A 19,024-nucleotide genomic window follows, 5' to 3' on the forward strand; every position below is an offset into this window, starting at 1 on the left:
TGCATGCGCGTGCTTCGTGTAGGTCTGGCACTCACCCCCGCTTCGGTTTTCGTAGTAATGGTACTTTACGGCGTGGTGCTTCGGATTGCTAGGGAGAAATTAGGAGTGACAGAATGGGGAGGGAGGGAATTTGTTAAATTACTTTGTAAAGCAACTCATTTACTGACTGGAGACATAGGTTCCTGAGGAGTTCATTAAAGAATGGTCTGCAAGATCCCACTCTCCTCCCCTCCCCTGCTTGCTACCTTCTCTATAAAGTTCACATACTCTGCAAATTTGTAAAGCCAACTCTTCATCCCATTGTCCAAATTACTGATGTAAATTATAAATAATAAGAGCGAGAATTGCTTTGCAAAATAAGTCTCCTACCGATGTGGTATTTTCTAAGTTCTAAAAGGTTATAACTCTGAAAAATTGATGAAACGTCCTGAAACTTGCACTTTTTCTGCAAATTATAACAAAGCCATGTACCAAGTTTCAGTTGAATATGTTCCAGGGTATGGGAAACAAAAGTTAAAAAAACAAAAAACAAAGAATGAACAGACGGAGAGTAAACCTATAGTCCCCTCCGGTGAAACCGGAAGGGAACTAATAATGGTCCTCGTACTGATCCCTGGGGTATCCCACTACTTGCATACTCACAACCTGATATCCTCCCACTCACAGCCACTCTTTCCTTCTCATCACTCATCCAGTTTCCAATCTAATTAATTATCTGACCAGCCACTAAACAGCCCCTCACCATAGCTAACAACCACCTATGTGGTACCTTATGAAATGCTTTTTGAAATATAGATATACTAGATCCACTGCACTTCTTCCCTCACCCATCCAATCAGAAATAGCTTCATAGAACTTCAATCGCTTTGTTAAACATGACCTCCATTTGGTAAATCCATGCTGACTGTTTATAATTCATTTAAATGTACAGTAAAATCTCAAATATCCCAAGTTCTAATGTCATGGGTTTCGACCAATCGTGGACAACTTATTGTGTTCCGAATTCGTTATCGCGGGATTTCATTTCAACCAATCTTGCTTTTTGAGCTGAGATGAGTCATCATTTGTGTCCCGTGCATGTACAATTATCTCCCATTACAAGTTTGATGTAGTTTCTCGTGCACCGCTTTTAATGGCGCCCAAATGCAAAGTGATGGACAAAGTTAGTTGTGCCAAAAGTCAGAGAAAGGTTGTGACATTGGGTGAAAAGATTGAGTTGTTACATATTTTGGTGCAAGATGAAAGTGTGGCATATCGGTGGGCCACCATTACAGAATCATGCCTGATGTTGGCTTAATGGTTCAGGTAATGGACTTGGGATCTTAGGGTCCCAAGTTTAAATCCCACTCAGCTATTGAATTAATACCAGGTGGGGTTGACTGAGCCTTGTCATCCTTCCGAGGTCAGCAAAATGAGTACCAGCTTGCTGGGATCAACAACAGGCATTTTAAGGCCATTTTCCCTGCAATAGTGGGGGTTAGCCTACCAAGTTGCTGGGATTATCGAGCCATTCGAGTCTCCTGCGTCGGAGTGGTGACCCATCCAGGATTGTGCCCAATAGCCCAGGAGCACTGACGTTCTGTACAGAGTATGGTCCCAATGGATGGATGGCTGAATTACGGAATCAATGATTGTAGGTAGAACCTTCCCCATTGTTCTCTTTCTCATTCCCAAACCTTAATTTTCCAATTTCATATTTGATCCTCATCCCCAAACCTGTACTCGAACAATCATTCCCAAACCATTATTTTCCGACGCCCGGACTCGAACTCCCATTCTCAAACCAGGTCACCTCACCAGCATTGACCGAATAATCGCCACTGTAGTGTTGTAATGGTCATGGTTCATCACTGTTCCAGCAACCCAATCAAATCAAAAGAGGCACTTCCTGAATTGTAGTAATCAAGCCGAAGGCTCCAGTTCAACCATTTTTTTTTCGGATCTAAAAACATTTTTCAGATCTAAAAACAAATTTCAGTCCCGTTGCTGGGCAATGGTGGCGTCCATAGCAACGGTGCTCAAAAGCATACAACTAGATCCTGGTATGAACTTACCAGTCAAGTTTCATCAAAATCGGTTGACTCCTCTGGCCTCCAGAGCTGTCCATTACATACATACAGACCAGACGGAAAACCTGAGAATAACGGTAGTCTGGCGACCACCCAATAAATCTTTGCTGTAAGCATAATGAGAATTTTCTTCTGAACTTTAACACAGAAGGTCAATGTGTGTTTCATCATTTTTATAGTTATTTGAAATATTTAATGTATGAGCTTTTTTGTACCCGTTAATCCAGATACATTAATTGATAGATTATTCATTTTCTCAAATTTAGGAATATCTCTCAATGACATTGGAAAGTTCAAATCTTTAACATTTAATGTATTCTCATATTTCTTATAATGAGATACCCTTTCTGGTTTCCATTGTGGAGGATGTCGGTGAGCAAGAACAGACCAAAGAAAGCATTTATTATCATAGTTTTGAATATTAACTGCCGTTTTAAGCCTTATCTTTTTTGGTGGTGCCATACCCACCATACGCATATGTGATGGTGATGGTTACCATACCCAAGGAGTTGCTGTAGCTGTGTCCAATAAGCTGAACCCAATGATAATTGAGGTAACACCGGTCAACGAGCGTATTATGAGATGAAGGATTCGTCACTCCTTAGGTGTCATTTCCCTGGTCTCTGTTTATGCTCCGACTGAGGCGAGTGATCTCACCGTGAAGGATGCATTCTACGCCACGCTCGAGTCTGTGGTTGATCAGTGCCCCAGACGAGATACACTTCTAGTCTTGGGGGATTTCAATGCATCGACTGGAACTGATAGGGATGGTTATGAGATGTGTGTTGGTCCCCATGGGTCAGGAACTATGAACCAGAATAGCACTAAGTTCCTTGACTTTGCAAGAAGTCATGGACTTGGGGTGGCTGGTTCATGGTTTCAGCGCCCACAAGCTCATCGCTGGACTTGGTATTCCAACGCTAGCGGTGCGGCAAAGGAGATTGACCATGTCCTCATTGATGGTCGCTGGAGGATGATCCAGAACTGCAGGGAATACCAGAGTGCTCAGTTCCTCAATACTGACCACAGGCTTGTTGTAGCAACTCTAAAGCTGCACCTTAAATCCTGGAGAATGGCACCATCCCAGCCTAGGCTGGATGTTGGCAAGCTCAGGGATGAGAGAGTAGCTGAGGAGTTTGCGAACAGGCTGAGTGGACACTTGGGGGGTCTGGGTGCTTTGGGGGGTCCTGAAGAGTTGTGGAGTGCCTTCAAGACCACTATCCTTGATGTTGCCAGTGGATGTCTTGGAACTCACCACAGGGCAAAGAAGAATTTTGTCTCTCAAGGGACACTGGATACCATTGACCAGAGTCGCAGGGCCAGGCTGAATGGCAGAGCTGAGCTGTTTAGGGAGCTGAGGCGTAAAACTGTACGTGCACTGAGGGTGGACAAGGAGGCCGATGTGCGAGGAATCTGTGAGGGGGTAGAGCATCACCTGTGGACAGGTGATTCTCGTCCCGCTTACAGGGGAATTTGCGCATTGCGTTCATCCAAGCCCATCCCTCGGAGCACTGCAGTAAGAGCAGAGAGTGGTAGGCTCTTGACAGAGGAGTCTGAAGTGAAGGCCCGCTGGGCCGGTTACTTTGAGCGGTTGTACCGGGCTGATCCCTCAGCTGTCGAGTTGGACGTCAAGGGTGTTACAATCCCTGTTGCTGACCCTCGAATCAACTGTGGTCCACCTTCGCTTGTTGAAACACGGGCTGCGGTGAACCGGTTGAAATAGGGCAAAGCTCCAGGGATCTGTGGCATCCATGCTGAACTTCTCAAGGCTGGTGGAAATGCTGCACTCATGTCGTTGCATGCAGTTTGTGCTCTGCCTGGAACACAGGCATCATCCCAACTGATTGGAAGAGGGGCCTTGTTGTTCCTCTCTGGAAAGGGAAGGGTGATCGCCAAGACTGCAACAACTACCGAGGGGTGACGCTGCTCTCAGTGCCGGGCAAGGTTTTGCTCGGATAATTCTTGATAGGGTTCGCCACCATCTGCTTGAGCACCAGCGTCCAGAGCAGTCTGGCTTTACACCAAAGAAGTCAACGATTGACCGTATCCTTGCTATTCGTGTCCTCACCGAACGCAGACGAGAGTTTCGGCAGGGGCTGCTTGCAGCCTATGTTGATCTCTGTAAAGCGTTTGATTCATTGAATCGGGATGCCCTCTGGAGGATTCTTGGTCTTCGTGGGGTGCCACCAAAACTGACCGATCTGATGTTTGAACTCCACTCTGGTACTGAGAGTGCTGTGAAGTGTGGTGGTACCATCTCTGACTTATTTCCAGTTGTTACTGGAGTTCGTCAGGGGTGTGTATTGGCCCCCACACTTTTCAGCACTTGTATGGACTGAATTTTAGGGAGGATGTCGGAGAGATCAAGTTGCCGTGCATCGTTTTGGAATGTCAAGATCTCGGACCTTGATTTTGCAGATGATGCAGTCATCTTTGCGGAGACTTCAGATATCCTTTTGGGGGCCCTCGAGGTGCTGAATGAGGAGTCGGAGCCGCTGGGATTACGGGTTTGTGGGGTCAAAACTAAGATCCATGCTTTCGGTGACATCTTGGATGCTGCTGTCTTATCTGTCTGTTTGTGGTGAGGATGTTGAGGTCGTGGAGAGATTCACTTACCTTGGCAGTGATATTCATGTCTCTGCTGGCTGTGAGTCAGAGGTCAATAGACGTCTGGGTCGGGCCTGGGGAGTCATGGATTCACTGGATCACGGGGTGTGGCACTGCCGGTACCTGTGCGGGAGGACGAAAGTCCGAGTCTTCCGGTCCTTGGTACTTCCAGTCTTGCTCTATGGATGCGAGACTTGGACTCTGACCAAGGATCTGAGACGGAGACTTAATTCCTTTGGTACCAGGTCTCTTTGGAGAATCCTTGGCTATCACTGGTCGGATTTTGTGTCCAACGAGCGGTTGCTGAGAGAGACTCGGATGAGATTTGTTACCTGCCATAGTCCGTGAGTGTCAGTTGCGGCTGTATGGACATGTGGCTCGTTTTCCTGATGCTGATCCTGCTCACCAGATTCTCTCAGCGCGGGAGTCTCGTGAGTGGAGGAGGCCAGTGGGCCAACCACGTTCCTCGTGGTTGCAGCAGGTTGACCATCATCTCAAGGAGATGGGGATGGGCCTGGCATCTGCCTGGGGGATGGCCAGACGGAGGCCCCTGGAGTACCGGCGGAAAGTGGACGCAGCAACGCGCTGTTCTGGCACATGCTCCCATACCTGACCTGACCTTTTTTAGTAAATCAGTATAAGAAGCTGTAAGAGGGTCTGATTTCAAGATGTGTCATTACACCATTTGAAAGCCTTTATTCCTGAGCAGGGGTCAGCTTTTTGCGGGCTTCAAATCATGGTACCCTTTCTTGTGGCAATGTTTTTCGGCCGGATGTCCTTCCTGATGCCAACCCTTCAGTCACCTTCGTCCCTGCAGGGGATAATTACCAGTATACTGGTGCTCATTTCGCCGACCTTCGGAAGGATGACAGGCTGGGTCAACCCCCCTGAAGCTAACTCAGCGGCCAGCGGGGCTCGAACTCAGAACCCCAAGAATCCAAAGCCACCGCCTTAACCACTGAGCCACACCAGGCTCAAATGATTTCAAGATGTGTATAATCTATAAAAAAAAACTTCTTTTTAAAAAACAAATACATGACCTACCACAGTATTATAAACATCTCGTTCTTGTCTTTGGAGTTCATCATAAACATCACAAACTCAGAAATCTTGGAATAAGTTAAAACTCGCCAAACCTGCGCTCCACGCAAAGTTTCTAAAGTGAGGGTTCATTCGGATGTCAACATATCCAGTGTTCACAATGTGATTTATTGAATTTCTTTACATACAATGTTTCATGTTACATTTTTTGTCTCAAATTCACCTTCTGAGGTAGTCAGCATGTGCAGAAGAGGGTTTTACATTGCAGACGCTGTTTTCTTGGAGTGGCATTATGCCTTTCAACGGTGACGGTCTGTTGACGACAGACGTAATGACGTCAGCGAATGACTGATTATGTCATGACGTCATTACGCCTCGCAGTGGTGGCGTCACACGTCGCCATACAAACGAATGTAAAAATTAGAAAATCGCCAAAAATTCCCAAGCCTGTCCGTTTGACGCGATCTCACATAGCCTATGCTGTGCATTAGACCACAGAGCACCCGCATGTCGGAAGTGGCGACAATCCGTCCAGCAGTTTCGGAGGAGATACGTCTACAAAATATGGCTGAGCGTATTAATATAATAATGTTTCGGGTTTTCACCATGTATGAGCTCTGAAATGAGATATTTACAATCTTTAGACTTTTAAAAGAAAATAACTCCAAACCAAAAATAAAGTAGGCCTCAACGTTTCAGGCAACATGTTCCGCACATCGACAAGAGGAAGTAACTGGAATGAATGAATACAGCTTTTAAAACAACTCCTCACCACCCCGTCATTGGCTCATTATTGTGGGGTGCTGATTGGCTAATCATTGTGAGGTGTTGAATGCATGTTAATGATTGGTCAGTATATTTTACTCGTCATAGTCCAATGCCCTCAGTGTTTTGCAAGCTGTAGTTTTAGGTGTCCATCATCATCACATAATATGGTCAGATAGCAGACTTATCACATCCATTAGTCACAGGCACACAAGGAGAATCAGAGAAGCCATGAAAATATATTTACATCAAACAGTCCTTCAAGAAAACAGGATACCCATTAGCGATATCTCGCTCACCCTTATCAACAATTAGCCCACACACCACCCGCTCAAAGCTTCAGTCTCACGTCACCTGCTCAAAGTTTAGCCCTTACGCCACCCGCTCAAAGTTCCCTCTCAAAGCTTCCTCCTCACGCCACCCTCTCAAAGATTCCCCCGCAGGGCACTCGCTCAAATTTCGACCTCATGCCACCCGCTCAAAGCTTCCCCCTCACGCCACCCGCTCAAAGCTTCCCCCTCACGCCACCCGCTCAAAGCTTCCCCCTCACGCCACCCGCTCAAAGCTTCCCTCTCACGCCACCCGCTCAAAGCTTCCCCCTCACGCCACCCGCTCAAATTTCGCCCTCACGCCACCCGCTCAAATTTCGCCCTCACGCCACCCGCCCAAATTTCCCCCTCACGCCACCCGCTCAAAGCTTCCCCCTCACGCCACCCGCTCAAAGCTTCCCCCTCACGCCACCCGCTCAAAGCTTCCCCTCAAAGCTTCCCCCTCACAGCTTCCCCCTCACGCCACCCGCTCAAAGCTTCCCCCTCACGCCACCCGCTCAAAGCTTCCCCTCACGCCACCCGCTCAAAGCTTCCCCTCACGCCACCCGCTCAAAGCTTCCCCCTCACGCCACCCGCTCAAAGCTTCCCCCTCACGCCACCCGCTCAAAGCTTTTCTGCATACCATTCAATCAAGTAAAACACTTGAAAGGTCAAACTTTTGAAATTACCAAATTGCTGTTTCCATGGCAACTATTGCCCATTTGGATTTAGCAAGTATTGTGCTATACACATCTTTGTTTGTTTGTTTGCCTGTGAGCAGGATATCTCAAAAAGTTATAGGTGGATTCAGATTAAATTTGGTGGACAGATTGGGTGTTTGACAAGGACAAATTGATTATATTTTGGTGAAGATCCAGATACTATAATTTTTGAGTGATTCTTCACCATTGAGAGATAGGGTCAAAACCGATATACAGTATGGCATGATATCTCAAAAAGTAATGGATGCATTATGACAAAACTAGGTGGATGGGTTGGGTACGTGATAAGAACAAGCCAATTACATTTTGGTTAAGATCTGGATGCAGATCCAGCCTATCAGTGGGATACAAAACAAGCTGTTCAGCCTGGTGGAGGTATGCGCCCTACCAAATGCCGTTCTAGTTGTTTAAATCAATAATGCACAACTGACAAGAAAGGTAGTTTTACCTGCAGTAGTCAGAAGGTATCATTCCATAGATGTGTACGTGGCTACACACATCCAGCAACACACCCATGGTAAACCAGCCTGTACTCAACCACGTATGGGACTTCATCCTGAGGGATTGTGAGCAGGAAAGCAAAATAGCGTGAAAGCAAGATGTTGTATTCACTCCATCGACCCTTTCGAAGTTGTAAAAATTTCAACAGAGCGGAGACATCTTGTGTGTCAACCATCACAATGACATTCTTTATATGTACAAGTCATACGACAACTACAGACAAAATATAAAGCAATGGACATAATGGCAATAATAGTAGCAGCACGTTAAGGAACGCACCTGTCTATTCCTGTTTCTTGCTCGTACAGGTCATCAAAGGCTTGCAAACGCAAGTTGGTGACGAGGTAAGGATCAAGGCCGGGAACACGTGTGCGCAGTCTCTGCAAAGCGTTGTAGGTGGCACCGTGACCATCAGCTCTCATTTGCTTCGGAGGGCCCCAAACTACCACCAGAGTGGAATATTGGTTCCTTCCAGTTGCCTCGAGCAGCTCCTTTGCATGCTGCCACCAGAGTTGGGCCAGAGATTCAAATAACCTCACAGGAAATGTCAAAAATCTCATGGTAGAACCAAGAAGCAAACTTAAGGATAATGAGTGCATCATTAAAATACGACTTCACATGCGAACAAAGCAATTTAAAATTTTGGAACAGCTTGCAAAAAATAAGTAAATCAGATAAATACGTCGATTTCTTCTTTGGCAAATTATGGCATAAACGTGTTACCATAGAACAAGTTTCTCGAATACCGTATTTTCCGGTGTATAAACCATGGCCGTGTATTAACCACACCCGTTTTTTTTTTTCAGCCTCAAAATAAATAAATATATTGACCATTTTATTTTCTGATCGAGATCTAAATACGTTTGTAGATCCCTGTGTGTTGGAAGAGGCAAAGAGGGTTGCGTCAGGAAGGGCATCCGGCATAAAAACCTATGCTAAATCATTATGCGGACAACAAAACGAATTTCCATACCGGATCGGTCGAGGGCCGGGTTACCAACGACCGCCACTGGTACCGGAGGTCAGCAGGGTACCAGTGGAAATTGTGTTACTGCTGGGCAAAGGAGGAAAAGGAGACAGGGAAGGCGAGTCCGGAGGCAGTGGGAGAGGGGGAAGGGTAGAAGTGTGCAGGTGAGAGTTGGAACTCTGAATGTTGAGACGATGACTGGCAAAGGGCGAGAGTTGGCTGATATGATGGAGAGAAGAAAGGTGGACATACTGTGTACAAGAGACCAAGTGGATGGGGAGTAAGGCTAGGAGCATTGGAGGTGGTTTCAAACTGTTCTACCAAGGTGTGGATGGGAGGAGAAATGGTGTCGGGGTAATCCTGAAGGAAGATTATGTCAAGAGGGTATTGGAGGTGAGGAGAGTGTCTGACCAAGCGATGAGTGTGAAGTTGGAAATTGAAGGGGTGATGATGAATGTCATCAGTGCATATGCCCCACATATGGGGTGTGAGATGAAGTATAAAGAAGATTTCTGGAGTGAGTTAGATGAAGTGGTGGAGAGTGTATCCAAGGATGAAAGAGTGGTGATTGGAGCAGATTTCAATGGTCATGTTGGGGAAGGGAATAAAGAGGATGAGGAGGTGATGGGTAGGTACGGTCTCAACAAGAGAAATGTGGAAGGGCAAATGGTGGTAGAGTTTGCAAAAAGAATGGAAATGGCAGTGGTAAATACGTATTTCAAGAAGAAGGAGGAACACAGGGTGACATACAAGAGTGGAGGAAAGTGCACACAGGTGGATTACATCTTAAGCAGGAGATGCAACCTGAAAGAGATTAGTGACTGTAAGGTGGTGGCAGGGGAGAGTGTAGCTCGACAGCACCGATTGGTGGTCTGTAGGATGACTTTAGGGGTGAGGTTGAGGAAGAGAGTGAGGACTGAACCAAGGACCAGATGGTGGAAGCTGAAGGAGGAAGACTGTTGCGTGAAATTTAGGGAGGAGGTGAGACAGGCGTTGGATGGTGGTAAAATGGGTGGGATGATTGGGCAACTACAGCAGAAGTGGTGAGGGAGATAGCTTGGAAGGTACTTGGTGTGACATCTGGACAGAGGAAGGAAGATAAGGAGACTTGATGGTGGAACGAGGAAGTACAGGAAAGTATAAGGAAGAAGGGGTTGGTGAAAAGGAAGTGGGATAGTCAGAGAGATGAAGAAAGTAGGCAGGAGTACAAGGAGTGGCGTCGAAAGGCAAAAAGAGAGGTGGCAAAGGCCAAGGAAAAGGCATATGACGAGCTGTATGAGAAGTTGGATACAAAAGAAGGGGAAAAGGATTTATACCGATTGGCAAGACAGAGGGACCGAGCTGGGAAGGATGTGCTGCAGGTTCGGGTGATAAAGGACGCAAATGGGAATGTGCTGACGAGCAAGGAGAGTGTGTTGAGAAGGTGGATGGAGTACTTTGAGGAGCTGATGAATGAAGAAAATGAGAGAGAGAGAAGGTTGGAAGAGGTGGAGATAGTGAATCTGGAAGTGGGTTGGATCAGTAAGGATGAAGTGAGGACTGCTATGAAGAAGATGAAAAGTGGAAAGGCGGTTGGCCCAGATGGTATACCAGTGGAAGCATGGAAGTGCTGAGGAGAGATGGCAGTGGGGTTGTTAACCAGATTGTTTTATAAAGTCTTTGAAAGTGAGAGGATGCCGGAGGAGTGGAGATTAAGTGTACTGGTTCCGATTTTCAAGAACAAGGGTGATGTGCAGAGCTGTGGAAATTACAGAGGGATAAAGTTGTTAAGCCACACTATGAAGGTGTAGGAAAGAGTAGTGGAAGCTAGGTTGAGAGGAGAGGTGACGATCTGTGAGCAGCAATATGGATTTATGCCAGGAAAGAGCACCACTGATGCAATGTTTGCTTTGAGAATGTTGATGGAGAACTATAGGGAAGGTCAGAAGGAGTTACATTGTGTGTATTTGGATTTATAGAAAGCTTATGATAGGGTGCCAAGAGAGGAGTTGTGGCATTGTATGAGGAAGTCGGGAGCGGTGGAGAAGTATGTGAGGATCGTGAAGGATATGTATGAGGACAGTGTGACAGCAGTGAGGTGTGCGGTAGGAATGACGGACCAGTTTAAGGTAAAAGTGGGATTGCACCAAGGATCGACTCTGAGCCCTTTCCTGTTTGCAATGGTGATGGACAGGTTGACGGACGAGATCAGACTGGAGTCTCCATGGACTATGATGTTCGTGGATGACATCATGATCTGTAGGGAGAGTAGGGAGCAGGCTGAGGTGAGCCTCGAGAGGTGGAGATACGCACTGGAGAGAAGGGGAATGATAGTCAGTCGGAGTAAGATGGAGTACATGTGCGTAAATGAGAGGGAGGGTGGTGGTATGGTGTGGTGGCAAGGAGTTGAGGTGGGGAAGGTGGATGGGTTTAAATACTTGGGATCAACTGTCCAAAGTCAGGGAGAATGTGGGAGAGAAGTGAAAAAGAGAGTGCAGGCAGGATGGAGGAGGTGGAGAAGAGTTGCAGGAGTGATTTGTGACAGAAGGGTAACTGCAAGAGTGAAGGGGAAAGGATATAAGACGGTAGTGAGACCAGCTATGTTGTATGGTTTGGAGGCGGTGGCACTAACAAAAAGACAGGAAGCGGAGCTGGAGGTGGCAGAGTTAAAGATGCTGCGATTCTCGTTGGGAGTGACGAGGATGGATAGGATGAGAAATGAGTATATTAGAGGGACAGCGCAGGTAGGACGGTTTGGAGACAAAGTGAGAGAGGCGAGATTGAGATGGTTTGGAAATGTGCACAGGAGGGAAGCGGAGTATATCGGGAGAAGGATGTTGAAGATGGAGCCGCCAGGCAGGAGGAGAAGAGGAAGGCCAAAGAAGTTTCATGGATACGGTGAGGGTGGACTTGCGGGTGGTTGGAGTGTCAATGGAAGATGTGGAGGATCGAGCGAAATGGAGACGGTTGATCCGCTATGGTGACCCCTTACGGGAGAGGAGGAGGAGGAGGAGAAGGAGAAGGAGGAGGAGGAGAAGGAGAAGGAGAAGGAGGAGGAGAAACGTTTGTTTATGAACTTTGTACAGAACAAAGTGACGGAGGTATCAACATGCTTACGCCATGTCCGCCTAATTTCATCGAACTGTCTCATTCTCATTTTCAATAAGTTGAAGCCAGAGGAGAGGATACCAAGAAGTTATTATTTTTCTTTCTTATTTTTTTTCTAATATTATCAAGAGAATTTTTTTATTACTAGAAAAAGGAAGAAAAGGGATTCATAGCAGTATCATACATATTTATTGTGAATTTGTGGCTCTGAAAAGGGCCGTTTGGGTTTGATGAAGCTTTTCAGCTCAACCCGAGGAAATCCTCGTGAATGCTTTCCTCGAAGACGGCACGTAACTCCTTGTCCAAATCAGGATAGAGCAAGTCCCCGTTGCTTTCCATGTCGCTGTGACCGTCATTTGCAGCAGCCTCCTCCCAAATGATGTCGTCCTCTGTGCCGTCCATGTTGTTGGAGATGCAGCATTTCAGAAATGCTCGCTTGATGATGTCCGACGGTATTTCCCCCCACACCTTGACGATACAGCCACAGATCATCAGAAGATCAACCTTTCTCATCCTCCCGCTCTTGGTGTAGGTCTTCTCCCCACTCATTATCCAGTCAGACCAGCAGCGACGCAGCCCATCCTTAAACAGCTTGTTGATGGACACAGAGGGGCTGCAGGAGCGATATCATCCCGCCGAGGATGACGACGAGATCAGTGTTGGTCGGACAGAGCAGCGATTTTGTGTTGTCGGCCTTGTGATAACTGAACGCATCCAGGACTAATATGCTCTATCGTCAGGAGACCATTATCCAGCCTACTACTCCAGACCGTGCTCACCCAGTCCTGGACCAGTCCCTCATCTATCCACCCCTTCTGCTGCACACGAACAATGGCGCCAGTTGGAAACTTCTCTTTGGGCATTGTCTGCCTCTTCAACACGACATACATGAGAAGCTTTCCACCGTTTGTGGTGCAGGAGAGCATGACAGTGAATTGGTCATTCATGTGACCAGTCGTGCTGATCGTCACATTGCGCGCAAGCTTATTTGAGGTGGGTGCTCCTTTATGAAACTCAAGCTATTGCAAATAATTCTTCTTTTGATGTGAGACCAGGTGTTCTTCTTCTTTTGTGGTGAATGACATTTTCACAGCCACGAGGTTCTATTTCCACCATGCACCAAAACTCTGGGCGTCTCTGGGTGTCTTTGGATGTTTCCGGACTTTTCCGAGCATGACTTTATTTAATTGCTGCACACGGTTGATAATACACTGTACAGATTTTCAAAATTTAAATGGCAGAATTGTTGGCAACAGTTCCACTGCTACAAAAGTGTTCATTTGGAATACAATTGAAATTCAGCATTGATTGTTTTTAAGACTTTGTAGATCCATGTATTAACCGCACCCCCAACTTTTACCTTTTTTGCCGATAAAAAAGTGCGGTTTATACATCGGAAAATACGGTACACAGAATTCCTGGTTAGATTCCAATAAAACAGCGACACTACTGGCCACGTCATTAATATGTTGATCCAGTAATAAAATGCGTAATAGTTTCTGTTACTGTATTGTTTATTTTCCAGAATTAATCATTTCTTCAGATCAGTTGCACAAAAAGGTATGTTTTCCTTTGAACATGTAGCATATTTTCACCAAAATTTGGTGCTGACTGAAAGATACAGGCAGTACAGTAAATCAACCAAACCAATTGCAATATTGTCAAGCTTCTGTGTTATGCCTCTAAATCTTGACACAACAGAACATGATGTGAAGGGCATTCAAGTTGAACTTTGAATTCTTGAAAGAAATTGTAACTGAGAAAAAAATAAATAAATAAATAAATATCGCAGGATCAGCTGGATTTAATACCCGAAAATCACATGAGCAGAATCACACTTTACAACCAGGGGCAATGGTTCCATACAGCTCATTGATAAATTATGGTACCATTTGACCCTTCAACTATCATGACTGCGTTGGTGGCCCAAAGGTTAACGAGACAGAATTAGTCTGACTAGTCTGTTTTTACTGCAGACAAATGGTCATACAGAGTTCCAGGCAATGTAATGCAAGTATATCCGATCATGTTCTCTAACTTTCTTCCAAGACGAGGAGGTATGCAAATGCTTATGAGTTTTGTTAGGTCAGTTGGGTGCCTGGTGGCTAACAGCAGGCTTGAAGAAGTTATCTTGAAACGAACGCTGGATTTAGTGGAGTTTCATGCATGTTATCTTGAAATAACTTCCCCCAAAATATGAGGGCCTTGCAGAGAATTGTTGAAGACTTGTGATTCCATTTGGTGAACAATGCAGATGACCATGAAGACCTCACATCCTATATACAGGTCAAGCCATGTATGGGAGCATGCGACAGAGCAGCGGATCGCTGCGTCCACTTTCCGCCGGTACTCCAGGGGCCTCCGTCTGGCCATCCCCCAGGCAGATGCCTGGCCCATCCCCATCTCCTTGAGATGCCGATCAACCTGCTGCAACAATGAGACATGTGGTCGGCCCATTGGCCTCCTCCACTCACGAGACTCCCTTGCTGAGATAATCTGATGAGCAGGATTAGTGCCAGGAAAACGAGCCACATGTCCATAAAGCCACAGCTGACGCTCACAGATTATGCAGGTAACAAATCTAATTTGGGTCTGTCTCAGCAACCGCTCGTTGGATACAAAGTCCGACCAGCGATAGCCAAGGATTCTCCGAAGAGATCTGGTACCGAAGGAATCAAGTCTCCGTCTCAGATCCCGAGTCGGAGTTCAAGTCACATCCATAAAGCAAGACTGGAAGCACCAAGGACCTGAAGACTCGGACTTTCGTCCTCCTGCACAAGTACCGGCAGCGGCACACCCCATGAGCCAGTGAATCCATGACTCCTCAGGCCCGACCCAGACGTCTATTGAACTCTGACTCACAGCCAGCAGAGACATGAATATCACTGCAAAGGTAAGTGAATCTCTCCACAACATCAACATCCTCACAACAAACAGGGACAGACAGGACAGCAGCATCCAAGATGTCATTGAAAGCCTGGATCTTAGTTTTGACCCAGGAAACCCGTAATCCCAACGGCTCAGACTCCTCATTCAGCACCTCGAGGACCCCCAAAAGAATATCTAAAGTCTCCGCAAAGATGACTGCATCATTTGCGAAAACAAGGTCAGAGATCTTGACGTTCCCAAATGATGCACCACACCCTGATCTCTCCAACATCCTCCCCAGAATCCAGTCCATAGAAGTGCTGAAAAGTGTGGGGGCCACTACACACCCCTGAAGAACTCCAGTAACAACTGGAAATAAGTCAGAGATGGTACCAGCACATCTCACAGCACTCTCAGTACCAGAGTAGAGTTCAGACATCAGATCGATCAGTTTTGGTGGCACCCCACGAAGACCAAGAATCCTCCAGAGGGCATCCCGACTCACTGAATCAAACGCTTTACAGAGATCAATATAGGCTGCAAGAAGCCCCTGCCGAAACTCTCGTCTGCATTCGGTCAAGACCCGAAGAGCAAGGATACGGTCAATCGCTGACCTCTGGACGCTGGTGCTCAAGCAGATGGTGGTGAACCCTATCAAGAATTATCTGAGCAAAGACCTTGCCAGGCACCGAGAGCAGCGTCACCCCTCGGTAGTTGTTGCTGTCTTGGCGATCACCATTCCCTTTCCAGAGAGGGACAACAAGGTCCCTCTTCCAGTCAGTTGGGATGATGCCTGTGTTCAGGCAGAGCACAGAACTGCATGCAATGACACGAGTGCAGGCATTTCCACAAGCCTTGAGAAGTTCAGCATGGACGCCACAGATCCCTGGAGCTTTACCCCATTTCAACCGGTTCACCGCAGCCTGCGTTTCCACAAACAAAGGCGGACCACAGTTGATTGGAGGGTCAGCAACGGTGATTGCAACACCCCTGACAACAAACTCGACAGCTGGTGGATCAGCCTGGTAAAACCGCTCAAAGTAACCAGCCCAGTGGGCCTTCACTTCGGACTCCTCTGTCAAGAGCCTACCACCCTCTGCTCTAACTGCAGTACACTGTGAGGGATGGGCTTGGATAAACGGAATGCGCGAATTCTCCTGTAAGTAGGACGAGAATAACTTGACAACAGATGATGCTCTTCCCCCTCACAGATTCCTCGCACATAGGCCTCCTTGTCCACCCTTAGTGCACGTACAGTTTTACGCCTCAGCTCCCTGAACAGCTCAGCTCTGCGACTCTGGTTAATGGTATCCATTGTCCCTTGCGAGACAAAATTCTTCTCCGCCCTCTGGTGAGTTCCAAGACATCCACCGGCAACATGAAGGACGGTGGTCTTGAAGGCGCTCCACAACTCTTCTGGATCTCCCAAAGCACCAAGACCCCACAAATCTCCACTCAGCTTGTTCGCAAACTCCTCAGCTGCCTTCTCATCCTTGAGCTTGCGAACATCCAGCCTGGGCTGGGATGGTACCATTCTCCTGGATTTAAGGTGCAACTTGAGAGTTGCTACAACAAGCCGGTGGTCAGTATTGAGGAAAAGATTACAAAATAAGTGTAATAGGTTTCTCCTGTATGTAATCTGTGGTTTAACTTAAAAATTAAGCTCCCGCGCCTGTCTGAGTTTTAAGGTGCAACTCACTTGATCAGCCAACAAGGCAAACATGAGGACGAAGGAGATTTCCAAAGAAGTCAGACATAAAGTGGTGGAGAAGCATCGTTCAGGAGAGGGTTATAAGAAGATTTCAAAGTCACTCATTATCCCTTTGAGTCTGATGAAATCCATCATTAAGAAGTGGAGGACATATCATAGCGCCCAGACTTGACCCAGATCAGGTCACCCATCCCAACTCAGCAGCCAGGAAAGCAGGTGTGTCATAACGAACCATAAAACTTAACAGCATGTTTGTCCTGGATGCGTGTGTCAGTGTGTGTGTGTGTGTGTGTGTGTGTGTGTGTGTGTGTGTGTGTGTGTGTGTGTGTGTGTGTGTGTGTGTGTGTGTGTGTGTGTGTGTCAGTCAGTCTCCTCCACAACTCCAAAACCATGAAACCAAAACAGCCTGAAACCTTGCATGCATACCAAGAACTCCAAGTGGTTCATGCTCTGTCATCCTGAGCATCATCCTTATAATTTAAATAACGAGTCTTGTAACTCAACCTATATACTCGAAGCAAGCAAGGCGATGGTCCCTCCTCCTCCATATACACACAAGAAAATGTGAAATTTACAAAGCATTTAAAAAAAAAAAAAATAATTAAAAAAAAAAAATTCTTTTTCTACTGTTTGGAGAATTATATTGAGTGAACAAATGATTTAGGAATGTGCCAAATTTAACCAGCTTCATTGTGCTATATTATTTAATGCATTTACTGCTTGACCTCATGCCCTGTCCCTCAGTAGGGACTGCTTATCCATAGCGTCTGCCAGATCTGTGTCTATATTTTGTGACGTTTCACGACGTTCGACAGTGAATCAAGGCAAATCTGCTGAAAAAGAAAAGGGACATTTTAAAATAAGGTTATAACGTTTTCGTAGACTGTGAACCGATGTATCACGTAACGCGTGCACAAGTGAGCTGGCAACGTGGGGGATTATTTGCAATGTTTATTTCACAGGCGATTAAACTTGGCGATGTCTCCAAGGTGGTTTTACATTAAACAGCAACTCTTTTGTGGATAAAGTCATGATTTGAAGCAATAAATTATATTTATTTAACTGCTGCGGACACGGTGAAGACCAGCTTTAAAGCTAAAGGGATCAGATATTGAACACAGCCACAACTTGGCCAGCCCTTCCTTCTCAACCATTTAATTGGAGTGCTTGCTAGAGTGCTTAAGCCACTTGTGAAGCATCTTACAGTCAAAATCAGGACTGCACGACATCATTCTGAGCCAGTCGTTTAATCACTGAGGACGCTTTTGCTGTACCCCGTCATCCAGAGCGAGCGGCCCGTGCTCCATCGTCCAGAGTGAGCGGCCCGTGCTCAGTCGTCCAGAGCGAGCGGCCCGTGCTCCGTCGTCCAGAGCGAGCGGCCCGTGCTCCGTCGTCCAGAGCGAGCGGCCCGTGCTCCGTCCACTAGAGTGAACGGCCCGTGCTCCGTCCGCCAGAGCGAGTGACCCGTGCTCCGTCCGCCAGAGCGAGCGGTTGTGAAACAACACCCGATTTCCAAGCCGTTTGCCATATTAACATGGTTTCTAAATTACCGAGCCAAATTTTTTTTCCACCTGTCACACGCAGCTGTTTCTAAACATTAATGTTTGTGAACATATTGCGGAAATGTCGATATAAATGTAACGTCGTTTTTTGGTGAAAGCTACTCAATGTTTTTGGGTTGTATACAATACATTCTGTAGTCGGTAATCACATTGACTCCAACCTTCCGATTCCCGAAAAATTGCCGATATCAGCCAAGCACTAATGTGTGTGCGTGTGTGTATGTGTGCGTTTTATTCAGAAAGCACAATATTCTCCCTGCAAACTCCCCTAGCCCCACCCCTCTCTCTTTATCCCATCCTCGCTTTACCCCCTCCCAATGCAATGCAGCAACCTCCTCCCACACCACCTCTCTCTCTCTCTCTCTCCCAATCTCTCTGAACATATCCGGACGGTGGATATGTCTGGATGGTGATGGTGTTTGTCTCCGGACAGGAGTTTGTCTCCGGACGGATCTGAGTAGTGTTCGTCTCCGGACAGCTTGGCTCCAGATGCATCCAGGCGGTGTTTGTCTCTGGGCGGTATTTATAGTATAACCGGTAGAAAATGGATTTCAGACATTATTTTGCTTCCATCATCAGTCATTCTATGCAGAAGCATTTTGATGAGACAGTATGAACCATAAGTAACGCTTCACCGCACGTCTACCTTCCCTACCTCTCACTGCCTTCCCTTCCCCCCCACCCACCCTCACTCCTCTCTCTTCTCTTCCCCCCCCCACCACTCTCCCTCCCCTCCTTATTTTTTCCCCCTCTCAGTATTCCCACAAGCGAAGCAATGGGTGGTACTTGCTAGTTTTAAATAAATAAATAGTTTGG

At 46.6% G+C, this 19,024-nt stretch overlaps 1 protein-coding gene across 9 annotated transcripts in view; it reads right to left on the reverse strand.

The window, feature by feature from the left end:
* LOC147012766 (alpha-N-acetylgalactosaminide alpha-2,6-sialyltransferase 5-like) overlaps positions 1 to 19,024 on the reverse strand; it is a 67,084-nt gene that overhangs the window by 658 nt on the left and 47,402 nt on the right. For 8 of the 9 annotated variants that reach the window (XM_085853933.1, XM_085853940.1, XM_085853942.1 and 5 more), the window contains 3 exons: positions 8,293 to 8,513; positions 7,961 to 8,068; positions 1 to 88 (listed from right to left, as the gene is read on the reverse strand). The exon at positions 1 to 88 is cut by the window's left edge and continues 658 nt beyond it. In XM_085853933.1, coding sequence (XP_085710059.1) covers positions 1 to 88; positions 7,961 to 8,068; positions 8,293 to 8,513 — 417 coding nt within the window. Of the gene's footprint in view, positions 89 to 5,920; positions 6,031 to 7,960; positions 8,069 to 8,292; positions 8,514 to 19,024 lie in introns of those variants that run through there. The other variant, XM_085853939.1, reaches the window with a different exon arrangement.

The sequence above is a fragment of the Eptatretus burgeri genome, chromosome 14, assembly GCF_056783735.1.
Source record: "Eptatretus burgeri isolate ZD-2024b chromosome 14, Ebu_testis_v1, whole genome shotgun sequence".
NCBI lineage: Eukaryota > Metazoa > Chordata > Myxini > Myxiniformes > Myxinidae > Eptatretus > Eptatretus burgeri.